This window comes from Triturus cristatus, chromosome 4_1, assembly GCF_964204655.1.
Source record: "Triturus cristatus chromosome 4_1, aTriCri1.1, whole genome shotgun sequence".
Lineage (NCBI taxonomy): Eukaryota > Metazoa > Chordata > Amphibia > Caudata > Salamandridae > Triturus > Triturus cristatus.
The window spans coordinates 747,799,945-747,823,583 of record NC_140585.1 but is presented as its reverse complement, the minus strand read 5'-3'; the positions used below and the strand labels follow the sequence as shown (position 1 = coordinate 747,823,583).

At 44.0% G+C, this 23,639-nt stretch overlaps 1 protein-coding gene across 1 annotated transcript in view; it reads right to left on the bottom strand.

Annotated features, from left to right (window-relative positions):
• Positions 1 to 23,639, bottom strand: part of NOPCHAP1 (NOP protein chaperone 1) — a 48,634-nt gene that overhangs the window by 10,170 nt on the left and 14,825 nt on the right. Inside the window, exons 2-3 of the mRNA XM_085653262.1 lie at positions 16,601 to 16,684; positions 13,850 to 13,986 (exon numbers count right to left, since the gene is read on the bottom strand). Of these exons, the coding sequence (XP_085509388.1) occupies positions 13,850 to 13,986; positions 16,601 to 16,684 (221 nt within the window). The remainder of the gene's footprint in view (positions 1 to 13,849; positions 13,987 to 16,600; positions 16,685 to 23,639) is intronic.

The following is a 23,639-nucleotide window of genomic DNA, read 5'->3' as shown; positions in this document are numbered from 1 at the left end:
CGCATTTTCAAAACACCATTATGTCGTCAATATAGCGACATTGATCTTACCCCCGCATTTATTTCCTGCGTCAACAGCCTTAATCCCTACCTCAGGTTCACGGCTAATAACCTCTAATCATGAACTACCTTTCTTGGACCTTCTGATCAGACGGAACAGACTGGAAACAATAACCCACAAATATCAAAAGAGGCGTGGTTTAGAAAAGAACAGAACTGGGTCTTCAAACTTTCCTCACACACACGGGGGCTAAATGATGACATACCATGGGCAAAGTTGAATCGTCCCCGATGACTACCTCAATATCCCCATAATTGGTCATGTCTCCGCTAACCTAATTCGATTTACTTGGGATTAGCAACCCTTTTTTGTCATGATGGGCGAGGCTATACCACTACACCTCCGCATCTGCCCATTCATAATAGTCTCTTGCCAGCAAATTTGACCATCGTTAGAACTACGTTTTGGAGACTTAACCCCTTGCATTACCCGATTGCTGGCCAATGTAGACTGACATTTTTTAAACTACCGCATTTCCATGCGGGACAGACCCCTCCTCTAATACACCACCTTTAGGGGAGATACGAGAATAATTGCTTGTGAGCCATTAACCCACACCAGGTCCACACGCCTTCTTCCGGTCCTGAGCCACTTTGCTGGTCCCGATTTCTTTTTATTAATAATTACGAGTACCCCCACATAAAGATGGCAGAAAAATGCCTATGGCCAACATCATACGACTACACTTACTTTTGAGTGGTCCACATGACCGGGTTTCCAATAAAGATCTACACAGTTTTAACAGCTTAATACCATACGCCCTACTATCATCCTCAGTCCTTAACCTTTTTTATGGACACGTAATTTCATCATACATCTCTCTGCATAACTATATTGTGTTAACCACAATATGGTTATTACATATGGGTCTCTAATATTGGCCCCCTTTGCCATCTATATTGTCCATTTAGATATTTGCCATTCAGCCATTTAAGCCCTTTTGTCTTTCAATAAAATCCTCAACCAATATGGCCGCAGTGGTTCACGGTCTAGACCACGACGCAGTAGCACTACACGCGTGAATGCTCCAGCATCGCAGACCCGGAAATACGGATTACGGGGACCGGAGCCAGGGTAGGACAGAAGCTAGTTGCTACGCCTCCTTGTAGCGAGTATCTTAATTTCCTGCAGGAGAAGCAGTGTGAACAATATCCACGTCCTGGTGAGGAATACGCTATAAGAATGATAATGGCATTTCACTTTAATCTCGTTACAGACCAGAGCAACAAATTGCTCTGTAAACCCCTCATCAGCAAAAACCCCACTCACCTGAGGGAGAGTTCGCATTAACATACGGTGCTACTTGGCATTTTCGTTCACGGATTCCACCACGTATGGAGTATCATCACACCCATAGTGGGACCGCTTTATTTATGTACTCAACTCTGGTGCTCGTATGATCTTGGAATACCACTCACCGCATTCCGGGATATATACAACACCACTGTGTATGTGTTGCATGAATGCTTGTGTTAGTGTGCCTTCACGGTTACTCGTTGTGTGTGCCATGCAGATTTAGGAGGACGCTGATGCCGCAGGTACTTCATGATAATATTGAACATTGTATGAAGGTAACTATGTTTACCCACGTCACTTGTGCGGTTATAGCAGAAATAGACCACTGCGAGTACTACGGAGTTAATTTATCAAGGTTGTAAATCGTGGTACTACCAAAAGCGAGCTTACGAATAGACTTGAAACAAGAGCACCAGGTCCACCGGATAGCCACCATCTTATTAGATGTAAAAATAGCTATCTCCACATTACTCGACTTGTCACTACAAGGAAAAAACATTCCTGTTTTAGTATCTTCTAAACTAGACCTTATTTTCTTGTTTTCATCTCCTCCCCTTCCTTTTTCAGATCTTCTTTCTCGGGATCTATTGGACCAGGTTGAATCAACTGCATCTGGTTACTAGCCAAATATATGAATCCTTGAACCAGTATTGCTGTAGTGCTAGAGTACTATCAATTCCCTTTTTGGTCCTGATGAAGTGCCACCAGACCCACTAGCGGCTATTTTGGCATGAAACATGTCGACCCTATGCACCACACTAGCCCTATAGGATCATTACATCCATCCGGGGCTTATAATTTTTAGTTAGGCTAGTGCCCCCTGAGAATAAAATCATTAGTTAGGGTTGCCCTAGACCTATTTTAGTCTTCACACTCACCGCACTACCTAGACCACACACCTGCACTCACCCTACGGCTTCATCAACAAAAGATCTCCACCAAAGAGCCCCTTCGTGGGTGCCCGTCGGGTATTGCAGCGCCGGCCCGACGAGGAGCAGGCCCAATGATGAAGCATAATATCCCTCGGGGTGTGTGAGGGCACTTTTTAGAAAGACCTGCCTTTCCCCTGCACTTTTATTAACTGCATACCTCTTGTGTTTTCCATCCGCTTTTTGTCCTTATTTTTCTGTTTCGTGTGCTCTCATTTAATGAGGACAAGCGCCAAGGTAGCTGTGTTTGGTGCGCATGTACAGGTATATGTGTGCGTCCTAAAACAGCTCCAAACAATTAAAAATGGGCAGTAATTGCAAGATACTATGGAACCGCATACGTCGCACCGCTACTTCCGAGGACCAAGGTACCGAAACCAGCCTCCAGGGGTCAAAACCAGCATCCAGGAGCCCCGGCTTCCCGGGGGATTGCCCGCTGGCCAGTCCGGCCATGGATCCAGAGCAGAATACGAGCTGCTGCGTTCTGCAAAGTTTGTATATTTAGATAGCAGGCATTGCAGTAGTCTATTTTTGACTGGTCTAGCATCACAATTACTGTCGTTTATAAGGAATGTAGGGTAGGAGGAGATTTTAAAAACATTCTCAGAGTATTAAAAGAAGATGAAGTGAGCACTTTGATTTGATCCCCAGGCCAGAGAGAGCAAGCCCCTTCAGGGACTGGCCTCTGTTGGTGTCTGGACTGGGAGTGCTATACACAATGGTGAGGCAGGTGCTGGAGAACAAGCCCTGGGGCGGATGTTGGTGCACCTGGCCTGGTGCTCGCAGGAACCCTGGGCATGGAGCGACCAGAGGATAGTGGTAGAAGACCTGTGCTTCTCTGGACCAGCAAGAACTTATAGCAGGCGAGTGGGGGCCCCACCCTGGGGAATCGGAGAGTGACCAGAAGCAGCTTAACACCCCCCCCCCATTGGAGTTGATTGGGTACCCCTGATGGAGATACTTATTGGGGATTGTGCTGGACTCCCTTGACCGCTATGGGTTGACTCCGGTCGGTAAAGGATACTCCTGCCGGAAGCCAGTCGACGTCAGAGGTGCAGTTCTCCCAGAGAGGGAGAATGAGCAGGAGCGGAACATGGCCCCCCTGCCAAACCTGGCCCAGAAGACTCAGACAACCTACACCAGATTCGGTGTGCAGTAAACACTACCTGAGAAGTTCTAGAGGCCAAAAGCGACAAGATGAACTCTGCCTCACTGTCCTCTGAGATGACCACCGGAAATTAGCCAATAAAGTCAAGCACGAATTCTGGGAATGGGTAAACTGGGGTCTGTGCGTATACTTGATGGTTGCACAATGGGAGAGGATGGAATGCTCATTCTACTTGCCTGTGCATGATTTGCGCGTATGTCTTGACAAAATACTGTGCACAGCGGAGATGGCTAGGCTGGGGGAACACATGGGAGTAACTGGGGCGCACATACTCAGACCACAACCCGTTAAAACTTAGGGTGCACTAAGGCAGACATGTCATGCCAATCCCTATGTGGCAGCTTCCAATAGTGCATCTGGACGAGCCAACATTCCAGGACCCACTGTCGGAAAAGATTAGAGACCATTTCCGAGACAATCACCACACGGCGTTGCATACGCCAAATGGGACGCCCTTAAGGTGGTGTTATGGGGCCACTGCATTGGTCAGTCAGTGGGAGTGAAGTGAACACTCCACAGTGACATACTGGTGGATGAGGGAAATATGCGGAAGCTGGAGAAAGTGGTGCAGGGAAACCTGGAAGGGGCGAGGGGGGGGGGGCAATTGCAGGAGGCAAGGATACAATTTAATGACCGGCTAAACCACCTCATGAAGCGCGAGTACCTGTCTACGGATCACGCAAAAGGAGGTAGAGTAGGGAGACTATTAGCATGACTTGTATGATACTACCCGATTGTCTATGAGGCAAGTAACCCACCTTTGGCAGATGCGGTGGAAGCATTCTTAGCTAGGACATAGGTACTACAACTGAGCACAGAGGACAGGGAGATGTTGGGAGGCCCTATTACAGAACCAGAGATTAGGTGTGTCCTATAGGAGATGTCAAGGAGCAAAACACTGGGAACGGATGGCCTCCTGGTGGAATTCTACCAGACCTTCGCTCCTCTCTTGGTGCCAAGGCTGGTGGAGATGTACGCTGGAGGTGCATGCGCTTAGGGTGCTTCTGGACACGACCGGGTATTTATTAATAGTCTTTTTCCTCAAACCTTCCGGAGATGATTCGGAGAGGATTCAGAGGTCGCATCCTACCACCCTCCCTCCAGTTGAAACCTAGACTATAAGATCCTCAGGAAGGTTCTGGACAATAGTCTGCTTCCCCACATACACGCCCTGCTGCAGGATTATCAAAATGGGGTTACCCCTCGCTGCAGTACCTCTCATAACATAAGATGTTTGTACCTTATCCTCAGGAAAGCGCTGCGCTTCGGCTCCCCTGTAGTGATTGTACTTTCCACTGATATATGGAAGTCCTTTGATACCGTATATTGGGATTACCTGAGCGGTTATGCACTGGGCAATGTTTGGGACAGGTGGGTGTCCCTACTCTACACAGACGCTTGGACGAGAGACCTGACAAGCCGTTGTATCTCGGACTCATTACCAATTCAGAGGGGAATGAGGGAGGGACGGTCCGTGTGGCCGCTATTGTTTGCCCTCACCATCAAACCATATGCCAGTATGATGAGGAGCAGGGCAAGGGCATTAGGTTACGCGACAAGGAGCATATCAGATCGCTATATGCAAAAGATATGCTATTTGATTTGCGAACGACCAGCACAGGGATACACTGGGCAATGCAGATGTTAACTGAGCTAGGGAGGTGTAGGGGCTCCAAACGAACTGGAACAAGTGCTTTGCTTTCCATATGATGCCCTCCTCAGAGGTCCCCTCCCTCTGCCCCCATGGTGTCCTGGTTGTAAAAACAATGCTGTCCATGAAAGTGGATAACCTATCGAGGACGCAGGCCAGATGGAAAACCATAATGGAGCAACAATTTGGACATGGTGCAGGAGTATACACATACAGTTTCCAGGAACACCAGGTTTACGTTCACCCATTTTAATTACCTGCACACCACTTGCCTTATCCCCAACAGACTGAACACAATGTTAAAACTACCGACATCCCCCGCCCCAGATGTTGCTTGGTGGACGCATACTTGGCACACAAAGTCTGGGAGTGCCCGGTAATAGTGTAGTTCTGGAGGTGGGTCACGGCAGACCTAGAATGAATCCTAGGCAGGCCAGCGCTCTTTAGTGTGGAACTATGCCTGCTGGAGTGTTCTCGAAGCAGGAACCTAGGAAAGCCGGTAACAAGTTTCTTGACCTGGCACTGGGAGTGACTTGCAGGCATATAGTAAGGCACTGGAAGTCACTGGCGGGCCCGCGACATAGTAGGTGTAAGTTTGATGTTGAGAACTAGGTGATTGCGCAGGGTACATTCATTTGCCTTAGAGGAACTCAGGAGGATAGCCAAATAAATGATGGCAGACTGATGGACAGAAGTGATCAACAGTTTCTTAGCTGCAGGCCACCCAAGGAGAGGCTGTGCAAACCTCAGACAGGAAGGTACTATCCAAGGTCCCTACATTGTTTGGATGAACCGGGAGCAGTGCCTGAAAACTAAATCAGGAGCACGCACCCAGGACTGCAGCGCTCTTCAGCCCACACCATCGCCCGAACATTGCACATTAAGCTGCGCGGTGCAACATGTTCTCCGACACTGATACACTCCAGTTTGGGCAAGTTACAGAAATTGTTCTGTGGTTTACTGCTATGATTGTTCATGCCACAAGGGACAGGCCTTAGCCCACACACCTATTGGTATGGCGTTACACTGTAGACATATTACGTGCTGAAAGGCTTAATAAAAAAATGCATTAAAAAAAGTTGGCCGAAGGAGCTAACAAAAAGGGCGATGAAACTCGTTTGTAGGAAACAGTGGTTCTAATTCATGTGCAAGGCAAAAATTTCAGTTGCGAGTGAATGATATTCAGCAAGGGACAGTTTCTCCAGTTTGTAAAGAAGTAAAATGCCAGGTCCTACATGCAGAGGAATGATTTTGAATTAAACGTCTTATCAAGGGAAAATTATGGTGAACTGTTAAGGATTGGAGAAATAATCACAGCCCGGCTTGCTGTGTAAAATACTGGTGTGAGTACTGAAGTTAAATTTTAATTGGTTAATTTAAAAAAAGTTATTTAGCAGTTACAGACTCTGAAAAGTATATTTCTTAAGTTTATGGGCAGACATTCCAGACTCCCATTAGTACCAGATAGTGTTAATAAATAGGATCTAAATCCCAATCCTTAATTGCACTTGTAAAGGTGCACAGAAGAGACCAGTCAGCTGATCTTTGCTGGCAATTGTACATTTCCTTCGAGCGGTCCTGAGAAGTTACGTTGAGAAGTTTAAGGACTAAGTACAAGATAATGAAATTACATTTTCCATTGTGAAGCAGGATTCTGAAGGAAACAAAGAATAGAACGGTTTGCCCTTTGTAGATTCGTAAAGGCTGTTTGTCTCACCAAGTCATTAAATGCAATGGAAGCAACTTCATTTAAATAGAAATGTTACTTACTTGAGCATCTTAATGCAGATCTTCCAGTTTATCTGGCTGAAGAATGGCTCCAGAATGCACAACACTAGATCACCAACAGTGGTATGCCCACAATAATTTCCTTACTGAGAATCTTTTTTTTTTTTTGTCCTTATTTGCCGAACCCTTGTGTATGGAAAAAGGAAACCGCCAACCACCACTTTGTGCTACCTTGTCCTGCCCACCAGAACCATTAGTGTGCTTCGGACATTTGCACAAGAGACAAATGACAAGTTGGCGGAAGAAGGAGAGAGCCACACACAGAGGGCGACCTTCAAAAACTCCATCTAGGCATATTTCAGCCTGTTGGACCAGAAATTCGGAAAAGACCCTTGCTATAGATCCATGGAGCAGGGAAGCTGGCATAATCATAGGACCCAGGGGAAAAAAAACACCCCGGAAACCTACTTCCACTGTATCAAATCCCCCCAAAAAGCAACTTTTTTTTTTTTTTTTTGCTGCAGGGTCTGGCCAAGTCTACTTTCGAAACTTCATATAGGGACGATAACCATCCCATATATGTTGGAGGGGCTGTATCCACCCAAAACCTGCAGATCTGTCTCCTTGCCATTAGAATCGCAAAAAATAGGAAGGATCTGGCATGTCCTAAGATGTTTTCATCAATGCCAAAGATGATCAAAGTTTAGAATAGAGGATAGTGCATCCATCACCTCTTCCCAAAAACGGCTAATGACTGGGCACTCTTTAAACATATGCACGTCTGAGGCTTCTACAAGATCACATTTGTCACATTTTTTCCCTTGCTGGAATTTTGCTAGCTTTTGGGTAGACAGATATGCTCGATGTAAAGTATATAGGTGGTTCCGCCTCAACCAAGCTGGCTTAACAATTTTATACAGTAGGCTAAAAGAGTTCAGCCACAACTGCTGGCACTGTTCACCCACATTACTACCCCATAGAACCTCAGGGAGATTAGGGTCATCATCTATCTCCTCCAGCATCGCCCAGTACCAACCTGCGACCTCCTTACCCCCCCCCCCTGGCCTTGTCACCAATAGATTTTCTAAATTACTATAGTTTCCCAGGGGGACTCCCTTTCTTGTCAATGCCTGAGCCCAACTAGTCAACTGCATATATTTGAAACTAGACAAGCCTGGCCCGACTTTCTCCCGCAAAGCCTCCCAAAGTATCATTGAGCCATCTGCTATCAGCTCTCCCCAATTCAAAATCCCGGCTTCCTTTATTGGACATGCCAGTCTGTCTTTAAGACACAAAGGAGTGCCTTGCGAGTCCCACTTGGGTGCTAAGTTGGAAAAATAGCTCATCCCTGTTCGTTTTCTAATTGTGGACCAACTACTGGCCAACGATTGAAAAGTTTTTAATTTTTTTTTTTTTTTTTTTTTTTTTAAATTTCAGGTCCCCAAACTTGAAAAGAAAGCAGTCAGATGGAAGATCAGACCCCTCCAACATAGCTCGAAACATCCTCCCCCTAGGGTTATCCAATGGTGTTTTTAGGAGCATTCTCGAATAGGATAATTGGAACGCCCAAGCGTAATATTGGATGTCTGGTGACGTTAGCCCTCCTTTTTCCCTCCTTCTCCTCAGCTTTTTCCAAGCCAATCTCGTGGCTCCATTCCTCCAAATAAAAGAGTTAATTTCTTGTTGACATTTGGATATTTATTTGACATCAAAGGCCATAGGGATAGAGTTAAACAAAAAAGTATATTTAGGCAGGATAGACATTTTTAGAAGGTTTGTCCTCCCAAAGATAGATAGCGGGAGATGGTTCCATGCCTTTAGTTGTTTGACATTTCTTATGTACTCGCTCGAGATTGTGAGTGGCGATTTTACTTATGTCTTGGGTTATTCTAATGCCAAGATACCGCATAGAGGACACTACCTCCACCTGAGTGTTAGAGATATTCCAGGCCATAATTTCAGTTTTTTCTGAATTTATGTTATATCCGGAGATTTTGCCGAACTCCTCAGTCCTCCTGATCACTGAGGGAAGAGCCAGATCTAAGTTTGATGTCATAATGAGGATATCATCGGCATATAGGGCAACCCGCTTATCCCACCCTCCAAAGCTAAATGATGGTATAGTAGCCTCCTCTCTAAGAATCTGTGCAAAAGGTTCAATATAGAGGTTGAAAAGGAGGGGGGAAAGTGGGCAGCCCTGCCTTGTGCCTCTTGAAATTTCCAAAGGCTCTGTTAGGGAGTCATTTACATAAAGCCTTGCCGTCGGGGCCTTATATACGAGTGAAATCATACGGCAGAAGTTTTCGGGCAAATTGAATTTCCTCATGACAGCAGCCAAATAGGACCAATTGACCCTATCAAAGGCCTTAGTCGCGTCCAGCGTAAAGGCAGCCAGAGGCAGAGAAAAGGTGGTAGCGATAGCGATCACCCCTACCAGATCTTGCGTGAGGTCAGCTAAATGTCTACCCTTTATAAAGCCCTTTTGGTCTACGTGAATTATAGAGCTTGTCACCTTCCCCAACCTAGTTGCCATAATAGCAGCAAAAATGTTATAATCGTTGTTGAGGAGCGAAATCGGGCGGTAGGACCCACATTCTTTCAGATCTTTCCCTGGTTTAGGTATTAGGACCACCGTGGCATCGTTCCAAGACTTTGGAGGGTCCCTACCCTCCAAAAGGATGTTATTGAAAACGGAAGCCATAACCGGGGCGATCTCCTCTTTGAGGGCCCTGTAAAATTCCCCTGGTAACCCGTCAGGGCCTGCTGCCTTCCCCCGATTTACTTGCCCCAAGACCTTCCTGATTTCTTCAACAGAGATCTTTCTCCAACGTCCTACTTTGCCCTGATAGCTTTGGAATGGAAATTTGGTCTAACCAGGCCTCCCTCCCTGCCTTATCCTCCTGGGTATCTTCCTTATAGATATCCTGAAAGAAATCCCGGAAAGCACCTCCTATTTCGTCCTTTGTGATCCGGGGAGCAAATTCTCCCTCCACCCTAATCTCCCTGATATAATTTCGAGCTTGGTCGGATTTAGTTTTCCAAGCAAGAATTTTTCCTGCCGCCTCGCCAAACTCAAAATGAGAGATTCTGCTCGCCTCCCACCTTCTAGAGACCCTAGCTTGTAGTATATTTTCTAGTTGTGACTTTAACTCCCCATATCTTTCGTAGTCTGCACCTGATCTAGTTTGGGCATCCAAGATGTTTTCAATGGTCTTCATTTGCCCCTCCAGGTTTTCAATACTTTCTCTATATTTCTTCCTTATATAAGAAGCTCTGCTCGTAATACTCCCCCTCCAGAAGGCTTTTAAAGCATCCCACATAATGTGGATATCCGTAGAATCTATATTTGCCTCCAAAAAATACCGGGTCTCTGATCGTAGAAAGTTGACCTCCTCATTTTCTAAAAGAATAGTACGATCAAATGACCAAGAAGTAGGACTATTTGTGTACTGGTTTCAATATAAATGAGATGGCCGAATGATCGGACAGATGTGAGGGAATGTAGGAAATATCTATCAATAGATCTTTCAAACTATAACTAAAAAAAGCATAGTCTATCCTAGACACACGTTTGTATTTGAAGTTTCGAAACGAAACCCCCAACGTAACCCCTGCCCTTTCCCTCCAAACATCTGCAAGACCCAGTTGTGACATTGCTGTTAGGAGATCCTCTCTAGATCTGGACAGGACACAGGCTCTAGATTTGGCAGACTTATCTAATTTTGGATCTAGAACAATGTTAAAATCACCCATCCAGATAACTGGGTCATGAAAAGTCAATAGGTTATCTCGTATAATGTTTAGATGGGAGGGATCATCCTGGTTTGGACCATAGTACCCGACCAAGGTGAAAGGAAAGCCATCTAGCATAACCCTTACAATGAGCCACCTGCCACTCCTATCCTCCCTATACTCCACAATTTGTGCTTTTGCTTGTTTTTTGAAAATAAAAAGCACCCCCCTAATATTTGCTGATTGGTCTGTGCAAGTAAAATTGTCTACCCATTTCTCCTTTTTTTAAATCTCTGCTGTTTCCCCCTTGAGGAGGTGTCTCTCCTGAATGACTGACCTGTGCCGGGGAGTCTTTCAAGTATTGAAAAATCTTTGCTCTCCTACTCCTAGTGCGCAGGCCATTGACATTCCAGGATAAAAAGTTTAGCTCATTTCCTCAAACAGTCATCACCTCCCCCTACCTCTTCCAAATTCCCTACAACCTTATTGTCATATCTTTCTCTACTTTCTTTGGGGCATGAGACCAAAAAAGTTAATCGATAGGCTAGGCTGTTTACAATAAAGTATCTTTTGGGCTCAGACATTTGAGGATTTTTTTCATCCTTGCCACCCTGTGCAGCACTCTCCCCCCCGGAAAACACTACCCGACCTACACTGGACAGATGTATTGCCAGTTTTGCGCCCTCTACCTCCTCCACCCTCCTCTTCCCCTCCCCCTCCCTCCACACCAAAGCTGCGTAGTAAGTAATGCACGGGTACTTCCTTTTCGAAAAAGGAACCTCCCAGTGACTCTAAAACAAACCTCATTTTCAAAACCTCCAGCCTCTTTTTTTTCTTTCCTCTTCCCTTTTTTTTTTTTTTATTTTATCTTATTCTTGAGCAAATTATTTCCTTTGCCCCCTTTATGTTTATGTATTTCTAATTAAATTTCTTAGATGGCTGGGGGTTTACCATCTCTTCTACTATGTGACCCAAGTATGACAAGGGGAAACCCCCTTTTTTTTTTTTTCTTCCACTATCCTCCTCTTCCCCCTTTTTTTTTCCCCTTTCCCTTTTACTTCCCTCTCTTTTTTCTTCCTTAAAGAGATTCCCGCTCCTCCCCGGGAAAGCTCCCTTAATGACTCCAGCATTTCGTCCGCCTCAAGAGGAGATCTTATATTGTGCATTTTGTTATTAAACATAACACGCAAAAAAGCAGGGAATCTCATCTGCACTGTTGCACCTAGGGCACAACATTTTTCCATCCTCTGACCTAGTTCCCACTGCTGATCTAGAGTGGTCTTTGACAGGTCATAACTAATCTCAAAAGGAAAGTCAGGACCATTTAAAGTCTTGTTTTTTTAAGGCCAAATTTAGGATTTTTTCTTTAATCGAATAAGTAAGAAAATTGACCAAAATTCTCCTAGGCTTTTCTCTGCCAGGTTTCAGACAGAAGGGGTCCCTATGGATCCTTTGGATATCTCTCCAAGATGTCTAATGACTCTCTAAGTTGAGTGAGACTTTAAGCAGGTTTACGACAAAGGTTTTTATGTCTTTCCCCTCAGGAATCTTCAGAAGCCGGAGATTATTTATTCTTAAAAGTTCTCCAAAGACTCAATCCTCTCACGAATCGCATCCCCCTCTCTTTGCAGGTTATGGATTTTAGCTTGGGCAGAACCTAGGTTGGCTTTAAGTTCTTCTACTGAGCCTTCAAGGGTTATCCTCTCATTCAGCCGATCTACTTTTCGCTCCAAAACGTCACAAGCAGCCCTAATCTCGGTTTGATTCTCAGCAGAGATCGCGAATCCCTGTTTTATGTCTGCTTTTAAACAGTTTAGCAGAGACTATCGAGGAACAGGCTGTATCCACACCACCACCAACACCAAACTCTCCCCTTTCTAATGGCACAGGGGGTTGGTCGGAAATCAGTGTCTGTTTCGTGGCTACTTCAGAGGATACTCATTTATTTAGCAGTAGACCATCTTGAGTGTCTTGGACAAGTTGTGAACTAACAAGCCCGTTAGCCTCCATTGTCGCCACTCTCCTGACTTCTTCTGCCGTCTGGTCATCGCTGCCTGACCCATCCACCGGTAAGATTGTGTCTGCTGGAAGAAAGCCTGCCACATGAGAGGCCATTTTCTCTTGGAAGCCTACACGGACAGAATAGCAATCTTGCTCAGGTAGGTGGGGTTTCGGAATGGTCAAGACTTGGGGCAAAACTTTAAAGAATGAGCGCAAGGAGGGGGTAATGCGAGAGGGTTTAAGCTCTCCTTGTCTCCCTTTAACAGCAGCTCTCTCGAGCCCTCTCTGGAGCCCTCTCAATTCAGCAGCATTCCCCTACTGCAATTCACTCTCACTGCCACAATCAGACAAAGGTGCCTGGGTACAGTGCCTCTCCCTTGACCCCCTTCCCCTACCCCTGCCCCTGCCTTTTCGTGATTTACACTTGGCACCTTTCTTCTTTTTGCAGGAGTTAGGACTCTCAGAACTTACAAACTCAGCCCCACCTGAGCCTCCCCTGTAAACACTTTGTCTGTTTCCCGCACCAGCAATAGCCAGTTCACCTTCGCAAACCGCCGTAGTTTTTGAAGGCTCCAAAGCAGGGGCAGAAGGCTCCGACAAGGGAGGTCACCTGGGGAAAAAAAGCACCAATCCCTTTACCCTCCGTCACCTTACCGCGATCTTTACAACTGCTGCCTGCCTGCACTGCACTCCCCCGAAGGAGACCTCGAGCCACTGCGCTGCGGCAACGCCTAAGCTCCACGGCTGCAGCCTCCCAGCGCTGCGGCAGGGAGAGCCTGAGAACAGGAACGGGGGCGGGGGCGGGGACCCGGTCCAAAACTCCCAAACACATCCGCTGGTCAGTTTAGGAGAGGCAATATTTTCCAACTCAAAGGATCAAAGGCACCGCAACACACCGTGCATCAAAAACAATAACGAGAGAGGGAGAGGAGAGCTTCACTGAGGACGCGCGCTACCGCTCAGCACACGGGCGCCATGTTTTCCGACCATTGACCTTCATTACTGAGAATCTTGTCAAAGTGAGAAGCGAGTGTGCATTAGGCCCAGGTCTATTTAGTATTTGCAGATGGATAAAGAATGCAATATGGGGAGTGTACATTTCTCCATGTTTGCAACCCAGATAGCCCAGTCCTTGTGTCTGCTCGTGCTAATTTGGCACAGCATAACTATACACTAAAGAATTAAATGACAACTGACCAGAAAAAGACATGGTAGCCCTCTGCTGGAGAAAAATTAGAGAACCCACAAATGCACATCAAAAATAAATGATGTAGTAAGACTTACCATCTCAATAATGTCTGCAGAATCATCATCTATGTTTTCTATATCAAAATGGTTCACAGGTGCCGTTACCATTTCGTTTTGGAGCTTCTCGTTTGCTTGTGCCATCTTCGGTAGAAAGTCTTGCACCCTGCCCAATACTATAAAAAATAAAATAAGAAAATAATCAACACTTTTGTGCCAGTACAAATTAAGGTTAAAACCCACAGACCAAAAACCAAACTCACTTCTAAGCAGATGCAATTCTGCACAAAAAAAACACAGAACATTATGGAAAACATTACCCAGCAATGCATCTTGGCACCGATTTCAGAATTATGTATACCCTATACACAATACTAACTAAAATACTTGATTGAAAGAACTTGCAGACAAAACCCTGAAATTCTGGAGCTGCAAAACTGACACATTGGTCCTTGATGGGTAACATTATAACCACACTCGAAAAACAGAGGTAGCCTGAGAAACAACAAAGAACGATCGAGTGACTGTAATTTGTTCTTAAAATTTTCAGGCTGTCAGCTTGGACTGTGGCATGTTTAAGTCCATGTGAACTGGTTTGTGGGTCGATGGCAAGAGCTGGCTTCTGGAGCGATCACGAATTGACAAATGGCATCATTCTTGGCAAGCAGAGCCAATGTCTTAAATAAGAAAGCCTCTAAGTAGGGTGCTTTGGTAGGATGCAACTCTCAATGCTCACTAGTACCTGCATCAAGGGTCGGAACCAAATTCACGTAAGTGCTGGTTCTGGTAAGGTTGCTTGGAAGATTATCTAGTTGCAGCACACACTGCTTGTTTGTCGGTCAGCAACATTACTGCAAGTGACACAAGCAGGCAGCAGCACTAAAAGTTTGCCTCAGAGCTACTGTGAGCTGAATGGTCCTTATGAGCCAAAGCCGCTAAGATCAAGCTCGGTTGCCAATGGTTTAATTATATAGCGCTAAATAAATCTTCTCAGAGTGGGAGGTGAAAACCTAACTTGAGAGAAGAAGGACGAAATAGTTTAACTGGTATATTTTTCATGCCACACAGCTCTACTTTCCTATTACCCCCAAAAGAACATTCCAGGTTGAGCCAGAGTACTGGAGTTTGCACTGATCTTGCGAAGCAGAAAAAAACGAAATAAAGCACTTGAATAATACATACTTTTATCAGCAAAACAGGCTTGCATTGTATAACGATGCTTAATTTTGCCTGCATCATTCTGTGTTTTTCCAATTCATTAAAACGTAAAGATATAAGAGAGCAACTATCCAAGGCCAAACAACCAGAACGGTTCTCTAACATCTAGCTGAAACACAAATATTATATATTTATACAAATACATACCGATACGGTGGTAGTCCTTTCTTGAGAAGCACATGATGCAGTTTGTGTGGCTAGTTCATTAAAAAGCAGTCTTGCGTGTTGCCTGACGCGTTCCGTATATTTACTTCCTCAAAGGCTTTACACGGAAATAACGTGCTGCGGTGTGCATACCTCCCTTTTATTATCCACAAGGACACACCCCTGTATGAGGTGGCTCCAATGAGTCTCTATGGGCTCTATCATGCAGGAATTGTGCACTGCTACTCTACAAGGTGAATACAAGCACTACAGCCACCAGGATGCCTCATACACAGACTCATTGGAGCCACCTCATACAGGGGTGTGTCATTGTGGATAATAAAAGGGAGGAGGTATGCACACCGCAGCACGTTATTTCCGTGTAAAGCCTTTGAGGAAGTAAATATACGAAACGCGTCAGGCAACCCTGCTTTTTAATGAACAAGCCACACAAACTGCATCTGTTATTGGGGCTGGTAACCTCCGCCACTTTCTCGTGTGCTTCTCAAGAAAGGACTGCCACCGTATCGGAATATATATATATATAATATCCCGCAAAGATGATCACACAGCACTCCTTTTGGCTTCAAACAGTTTTTATTCAGATGCAAATCTCCGGTTCTTTACACGCTTCGATGTTTATTATCCACGAGCAGCTTGCAGGGTGACACTGGGCTCTCTCTCGTTTCTTTATTAAAACGCACAATGTCCCATGCGAGAGGAGCGCCTTGACAGTTGGTGCCTGCGGCGAGACCAGGACAGTATCTCGCTTTCTATTAAAGAACCGGAGATTTGCATCTGAATAAATACTTTTTGAAGCCAAAAGGAGTGCTGAGTGATCATCTTTGCGGAATAATAGAAAGCGAGATACTGTCCCGGTCTCGCCGCAGGCACCAACTGTCAAGGCGCTCCTCTCGCATGGGACATTGTGCATTTTAATATATATATATATATATATAGTAAATGAGTTGGTGTTTTCAAAGTGGTATTCACCACATTACTTTAATCCCATTGCACTGTCAAAGCGATAGCTTTGCTTTAGGGCCACACCATCTGTTGAATCTATGGAACAGTTTTTTTAAGTAGCTGAAATGAGGTGATGCAGGTGTTATGTTGCAGGTTTTGCCCCCTCCACCCCCCCCCCCCCCCCCCCAATTCTTCACTGGAGGACTTCAATAATCAAAGATAAAGAGGTAAACGAGAGTAGGAGAGGCAAACGAGTCAATAATTTAGGAGAATCGGAGGGTAAAGGTAGTGGGGTTCATAAAGTTCATTTTTGACTTGGCTTTAAAAATCAAGTCCTAAGGAACAAAACAAATTGAAAAAGCAAGGACTAGAGCTGTTCACAATGATTACACATTTGTACTTTTCAAAACAAGATTCAGATGGAGGTAAAATAAAAAAACAGGACGTATTTTAAAAACTTACCGCTGCTCCTGGGGATTGCAACAATTGCTGAACTTGCATTTTTCTTGACGAGTTTTGAATTAATCAGTAGCTTTTTCTGAATATCTATGGGCGAGAATTACACAGTTTAATTTACATTTTACCATCACTATGCTTACTTCGACTTTAGCATAGCTAAGCAGAAAACCTTCAGGTCCACAAATTAGATCATCTCTTCCTTAACGAAAATATACAGGTATATAACTAGTCACGTAGAAGAGGACGAAACAGTGATCTAAATTGATGACATGCACGCTCAGAGCACATTGACCCAGCTACTCAAAGAACTGTAGAAATGTCTTCCTACAGTATACTAAGCACACACTTTAATAGCTGGACTGTCCTCAAGATCTAAACCGTGCCAAGAAACAGCATAACTCGACATGGTTCAAGAAAGGAGGACTATAATGCCAAAAGAAACTCTAAATTAATGAAAAATGCACTCTAAACTGCTACAGGTAATAAGCATTGGCAACACCAACAGGTCTCACCTACGTCTTTTAGCCATGTTATACAGCAGCATGGATGTGAAGCATAGCTCAAAGTAAAGATGAAAATAAAAAAAATCACTGATGCAGGAAGGATGTGGAAGCGAGGAAGGAGGTCGCGGTACAGGAAAGCAAAGACGACAAAGAGGGGTTGGAGGGGGAAGAAGCAACACTGGTGGGGGGTGTCAGGGAGGTAGAAATGAGAGGAGAAGAAATAGTACCAATGGATGGTAAGCAATGGGCGGGCTCCAAGCCCTTTATAATAATAACACGGTATTTGTAGAGCATGAACTAATCACCCGTAAGGGTCTCAAGGAGCTGGGGGCTGTTGGGGAGATTAAGTGAGCTATTGCCCATAGTCAAATGATGCTGAGCTGATCTGCCTCCGACGCTGGGGATCGAACAGTGAGCCCCGCGCTCCAGAGTCAGCCGCCCTGGCCGCTGCGCCACACCTCTTCCTCTTTATAGAAAACAATGACTTCTTGTAATGACTTGGCATGTGCTGACAGGAGGCAAGACCTAAAAAACAGAGCAAAAACAAATGCAACTCTTAGGATTACGAGGGCACACCTTGGGGAATCTCAGATACTGATAAGTGGATTCAAGCTAACCAGTCCCAGAAAGCTCGTTTCCAGTCCAGGGAAGATCTGGCTTGGCAGTGCAGGCTGAACTGTTCCCATGAGGAACAGGGTCAAGATAGATTTGCATATGGCTGGGTCTGAACTGGGATGCCTAAGTGAGTTAAAGAATGATGATGGATTAAACCCAGATCCGTGAATGGGGGAGTGTCTGAAAAGTTTCAGCGCTCTGTCCATCATCTCCTTGTGTTTGCACTAATAATAATGTATCCCATATACTATTCTTGGGCAAAGCATGGGGAGGAAGGCTCATAGTATCCCCCATATCAATACCGGGAAAGGTGAGGAGCCATATATAAGGACCCACCCGGTCCTTGGGCAAGGCCAAGAGGATCCCCAGAATTCCCCTGCCCTAGGCAAGGCAAACCCCCACCACATTTAGAAACAAGCATTTTCAATACAATAGGTCTCGCCTTAATGACAGTTTGAGCTAATGGCGTTGCAAATGAAAAGGTTTGTTAGATTTCCCCCCCCAAAAAATATCCTAGCAGTAGCATAAGTAATAACATTTATTTTATGAAGCAAGGAAAGGGTGAAGTACCACAGGCTGTTACTAGGTGTCCCTGTGGAGTTGGAAAGGAATCGCTATTAGCCACATACGGTAGTGCACCCTTAATTGAATTATAAGGAGAAATGTTACAGCTGAGCATACTTTCCATTTGTTTTTATTGGAAGTGAGTTTGTTGTTAACTTGTGTTTTAAAAATGCACCATTGTTGTTTATTTAGCTTTGTCTGTGAAATAAAGCTAAATAAAACAACAATGGTGCGTTTTTAAAAATGCGAGCTAACAAAAAACTAATTTCCAATACAAACAAATGGCAACCTATGCTCAGCTGCAATCTTTCTCTTTAGAATTGTATCATGGGTTCAGTACCTTATGTGGCTAATAAAGGTCCCTTTACAAATCCACAGGGACACCTAGTAACAGCCTGTGGTCCTGCACCCTTTCCTTGCTTCATAAAAGGAAAGGATGCCCCAAAGAGGAGGGAGAGAGTAGATTGTGGTGATAAAGGAGAGGAAGGTTGGATGCACAAAGGTGAGTGGAGAGAATAGTGACAAAGACTGGAGCAGGGACTGGTTTGAGGTGAACCACAAAAAAGACTCCCTGTACTGGTACGAGCAAGAAGTCTGCCAACATTATCAAAATTGCTGGTCTAATGCTGCCATTGAACATTTCAGTAACAAAAGAAAATTATATATGCCAAGATATTGGAAGTATCTAATACATATTGCCCATACCTGTGTTCTACTAATCACCATTATATGCAGATATAGTAGACTGTAAACTAAAGGACACTTGTGGGAAGGGAGTGTGCGCACACAATTTGAGACTGCAATAAATCTTTGGTTTAAATAGATGATATTAAAAAGAAAAAAAAAGAAAAAAAGTCTATGGAGGTGACTGGTAGAAATTACCCCAAGCTGGGCTATCTTAGTTCAGCCTGGTTATAATAAAATATGCCCTGTTGTAGAAGAGAAATCCCACCGTGGTCCGTTATCACAAAAAGACAGTATTCCAACATTGGCACATGATGAAATGGGGTGATGGGTATTACTGGAGTGGAAGAGCTGCCGCAAAAGAGCACCTTTGTAGTCCGGCCCAATCCAGATATAAAGGGTTGAAGATAAAGACAAAGGTTGAGGGAGAACAAAGATGAGAACGAGCCAGTGGGATATGGATGGGCAACAGGGAGGAAAAAAAACCCACAAAGAGTGTACGTGGTAAAAGGACTAACGAGGGCCTAAGAGGAAGATAATTCACTGTGCAGGAGACGGTGAGAGAATAACAAAGGAAAATAATCAAATTCCTGGGGCAGGAATGGACAGGAGAGAGAAAGCTAAAGCAGAAGCTTGAAAGTAAAGCACTGGCATCTGCTTTTAAAAAAACATGAGCAGCCAGCTATGCGTTATGTCAATGTTAGTTTCCTTTGGTATAGGTTAATGCTTTTGGTAGTTGTTCAGGATAGGTGCCACAGTCGTGCTACAAGCCCCAGAGCACACGGAAAACGTGCAGTGTTGTGAGGGTGCAGTACCACAGGATGTCACTAGGTGTCCAGTGGGACCTCTTTTGGCCATAAATGGTACTGCACCATGCAACATGGCTCGGCAAAATATATTGAGCAGTGATGAGAAGTGTTGATGGGCAAGCTGGGGATCCGCGCTAGAGTCTGCTGTCAGGCTAAATGGGCTGACGGCTAAAAGTAAAGCATTGGAATCTGCTTAAAAAAAAAAAAACACACAAGTAGACAGCATGTGATTTTGTAAATGCTTGCTTTCTTTGGCAAAGGTCAATGTTGGGAATCGCCAAAAAAGAAAAAAAAATATACTATTGATACTGCTGATGCAGTTCAGTATCGGAAAACAATAAAAGCACAATGGTGTATAAGCACGTCACACATGCAAACACCAATGCGTATTGATGCTATGGCAACCCCATCGTGATGACAAAGGAGATTATGCATAATCATGTATGAGCGTGCATATGTCCTGCCGCAAAGGCTATCTTTTCATCTCCCTTTCAAGGATTGCTGGAACAATCTCGGAGCACTAAAAACAAATAAAAGCTCTGTAAAAGCACCTTTACAGACCGGAACAGTGCCGAAGGAAAATGCAGGTGCCAAGCCCTACTACAAAGGAAAACAAGCACTGGCACCTGGTCGCTTTCTACACCCTCATGAGAACCTCGCCAAGACAGCAGAGAGGCTGGTACCAGGTTGCTACAGAGCGCAGCGCCCATATTGGCCGTGTAGTCGCATGGCTGCCATTATGCAGCGTAAAAAAAAAAAAAAAAAAAAAAAAACATGCCCAATCCTTCTTAAAAAAAAAGCTCAAAACTAAACCAACATCCTACTAAAAAAAAAAAGCCCAAATAACCATCAACAGCCAAAATTGCTAAAAGCATTAAAAATATAACCAACGTACCCCCAATACAACTGTGGAATTAGGAGGAGGTGGGAGGGAGGAAAACTATTTAAAATGTAATCAGCTATGGCGCCGAAACTACACACAGGCAAACAATCAGAGCAGGAAACCAAGAAAAAAAAGTGGTCCCCAGAGAACAAACAAAGAACTGTAGTGTGAGGAGACAGTACTTAATCCCTGCGGCATGGGAGGACGGAAGAGAAAAAGGAGGGACAAAGAGGCAGGACAGACCACTGGCAAGTAAGGATTTTTGAAGGACACTGAAACAAACAAATCAAAAGCAGGGGGGTGGCTTTAAGCGAACATGAGAAATCACAACAGGTCTCGAATGCTCGACCTAAAAAAGGGATATACGTAGAACTTCCTAGCCATTCGCAAGGGAGTGAATGACGGAATTTACACACGCACAATTTCCTCCCCCCCCCCCGTCCCCCCCCCCCGTCCTGGCCCTAGGCAAAACTAAAATTGGAAGAACACCATTTCTGATCTTAGGAAAGAAAGAGTAGGGGCAATTGATTGTTCTCAGTTCAACGTGCAAGGCTGGGGAGGAATATTTGGTCCCCTGGCCAATGTATGTTGAAATTGCTCTTTCCCATCCCAGTGCTGATCTGGCTAGGGGGTGAAGGAAATTTTAAAAAGTGATGATAAAAATAAAGATCTTTCCAAGGCTGCGGTGAAATCTGCATAAGTGGTTGGGTAAGTAACTGTCGATTTAGGCATACTGCATCATCAGCAAACCAATTGAACTTTCCCTTCACCACCACATTTGCAAACACCAGGAGTTCCTTTTCTCCTTCATAGAGCATTTTGACCACACAAATGGAGTTGCTAAACCCACCAAGAAATGAACTAAAAATAAAACTAACAAATTAGATTTTTGTTTCACAGCAGGTATAGCATGCCTTTTGAGGGAAAACCAATCCATTTCTGTAGTTTGTTTAAAATTTGCAATTGAAAGTGAATGTAACAAGATGGCTGCTCTCTGAACATTCGTCAGAGGGAATTCTAAACAGATTTAGTGATTTCCACCATTTTTACGAACATTTATAAACATTCAGCTAATTAAAATGTTTTTTTAATCATATTCTCACCCTTTGCTAATAATGCACACGTTTACCAAGGAAGCGCTGCACTCCGTGAACTGTAAAAATACTGCTTATAATTCGAAAATAACTCTGTTCGTAGTATATTTGATTGAATGAGACTGTGGACTCAAGTATGTCGGCAATACTACTTGGATGTCGAAAGAGACTATTGGAACATATTAGAGCAGTGAAAAACTAAAGATCAAACAATGCAGTCCCAAAACATTAAGCTCAGCGCCACAAGAGCGACTGGATAATACAGATATTATGGTATTGACATTGTACCCAGCAATGAACGTGGCATTGATTGTACTAAATTACTATGTCAACTGGAGTCCAAGTACATAATCCAACTAAAAACTAAGTCCCTTTTTGGATTGCAAAAGTGATGAAGAGATTTTTGTACATCTTTAACAAACATGAGAATATGCTACTGCATTAGTGTGCTCTGAATGAGTACTCAAGATCAATTCACTGACAAAACTGTACTATTTAAGGGCTTTGTTGCGGATTGCACAATTATAATTGCTCAAAGTCAAAATATGTTGCCTTATAAATGTGTTCCTGATTTGTATATTGTAAGATTCATATTGAGCATATATGGTGAAATCTAAACAAAGACTACTGTCAAATGGGAATGCACTATACAGCTATGGATTCTGGCAACCAATTATGTTTTTGGGTATATTATTACCAAGTTGGAGCATTAAGAGCTTTGAGGTCAAAGGCACACTTACATTCATATAATGGCCTGATTGACCAATATTTTTGTACTATATATTCCTTGTATATTTTGTAACTGCGTCAAATGAGCATAATGTAGTCCATGATTAGGTGGTTCTCACACACGGAGTAACTTTTTTTTTTTAAAGGTTTGTTTTTATTATTATAGATTCTCCTAACTACAGCACCCAGAATGCTTCGTTGCTGGCAGGACAGGTGTTGGTGGATAGAAAGAGAAAATGGACTCCCCTATCGTGAGAAAGACAGATGGTCGAAACGCATAATTGCAATTGTTTTCCAATTGAATTTTTTTTTTTTTTTTTTTTTATAAACGCAGTTCACAGACTGCAGCGCTTCCTTTGCAAATGAAATTGACCTTAGGTATTAAGGTCTGCCCCTCCGCATGCACAAGCTGATGAGAGCACACCGGTTTATGATACACACACGTGTACGTGTACGTGTGTGTGTGTGTGTGTGTGTGTGTGTGTGTATATATATATATATACACACACACACACACACACACACACACACATCATAATACACACACACACACACCATAATACACACAAACACAATATTTTAACTTCAAGATGGAAATAGAACAGTTACATAGGCACTAAATGGCATTTACCGCTGGGTGTTTCAGAAATTCAGTGCATTATTTACATTAAACAGTTTTGCTGTTTTTTCCCCAATATGCAGAAAACTTACTGTGGGACTTCCCATGTTAAATCTAACAAGCATTTGCCAATAAGCATTTAGGGCTCGCCTTTAACATGCAAGTGTAGCCCTATTGGCTTTGCCAATGCTTCCTTGCTTTGCCATTCTTTATGGGAATGAGGGCACTACATGTGCCCCTGCACGGGCAACTATTTTGGAATTGAAAATTAAGGAAGTGTGGGATACAATGCATATCAATGCAAGTGAGCATCGCAAGAGCAGTGTGTGAAGACAGGGGGGGGAGCAAGGAGTAAAAGAAATATGCATTTCTCACCGAGTAAACACATTTCTATTTGCTATACAAACTGATTGTTTAAGAGGCAAATAATGTCAATACGTCCTTGCCTTCATTGTAAAACATGAACACACAATAGCAACAAGAAGCAGAATCGGAGCTCCTAAAGCAAATCCTGCTCCGAGCAAGTAACCACAGAGAAATCA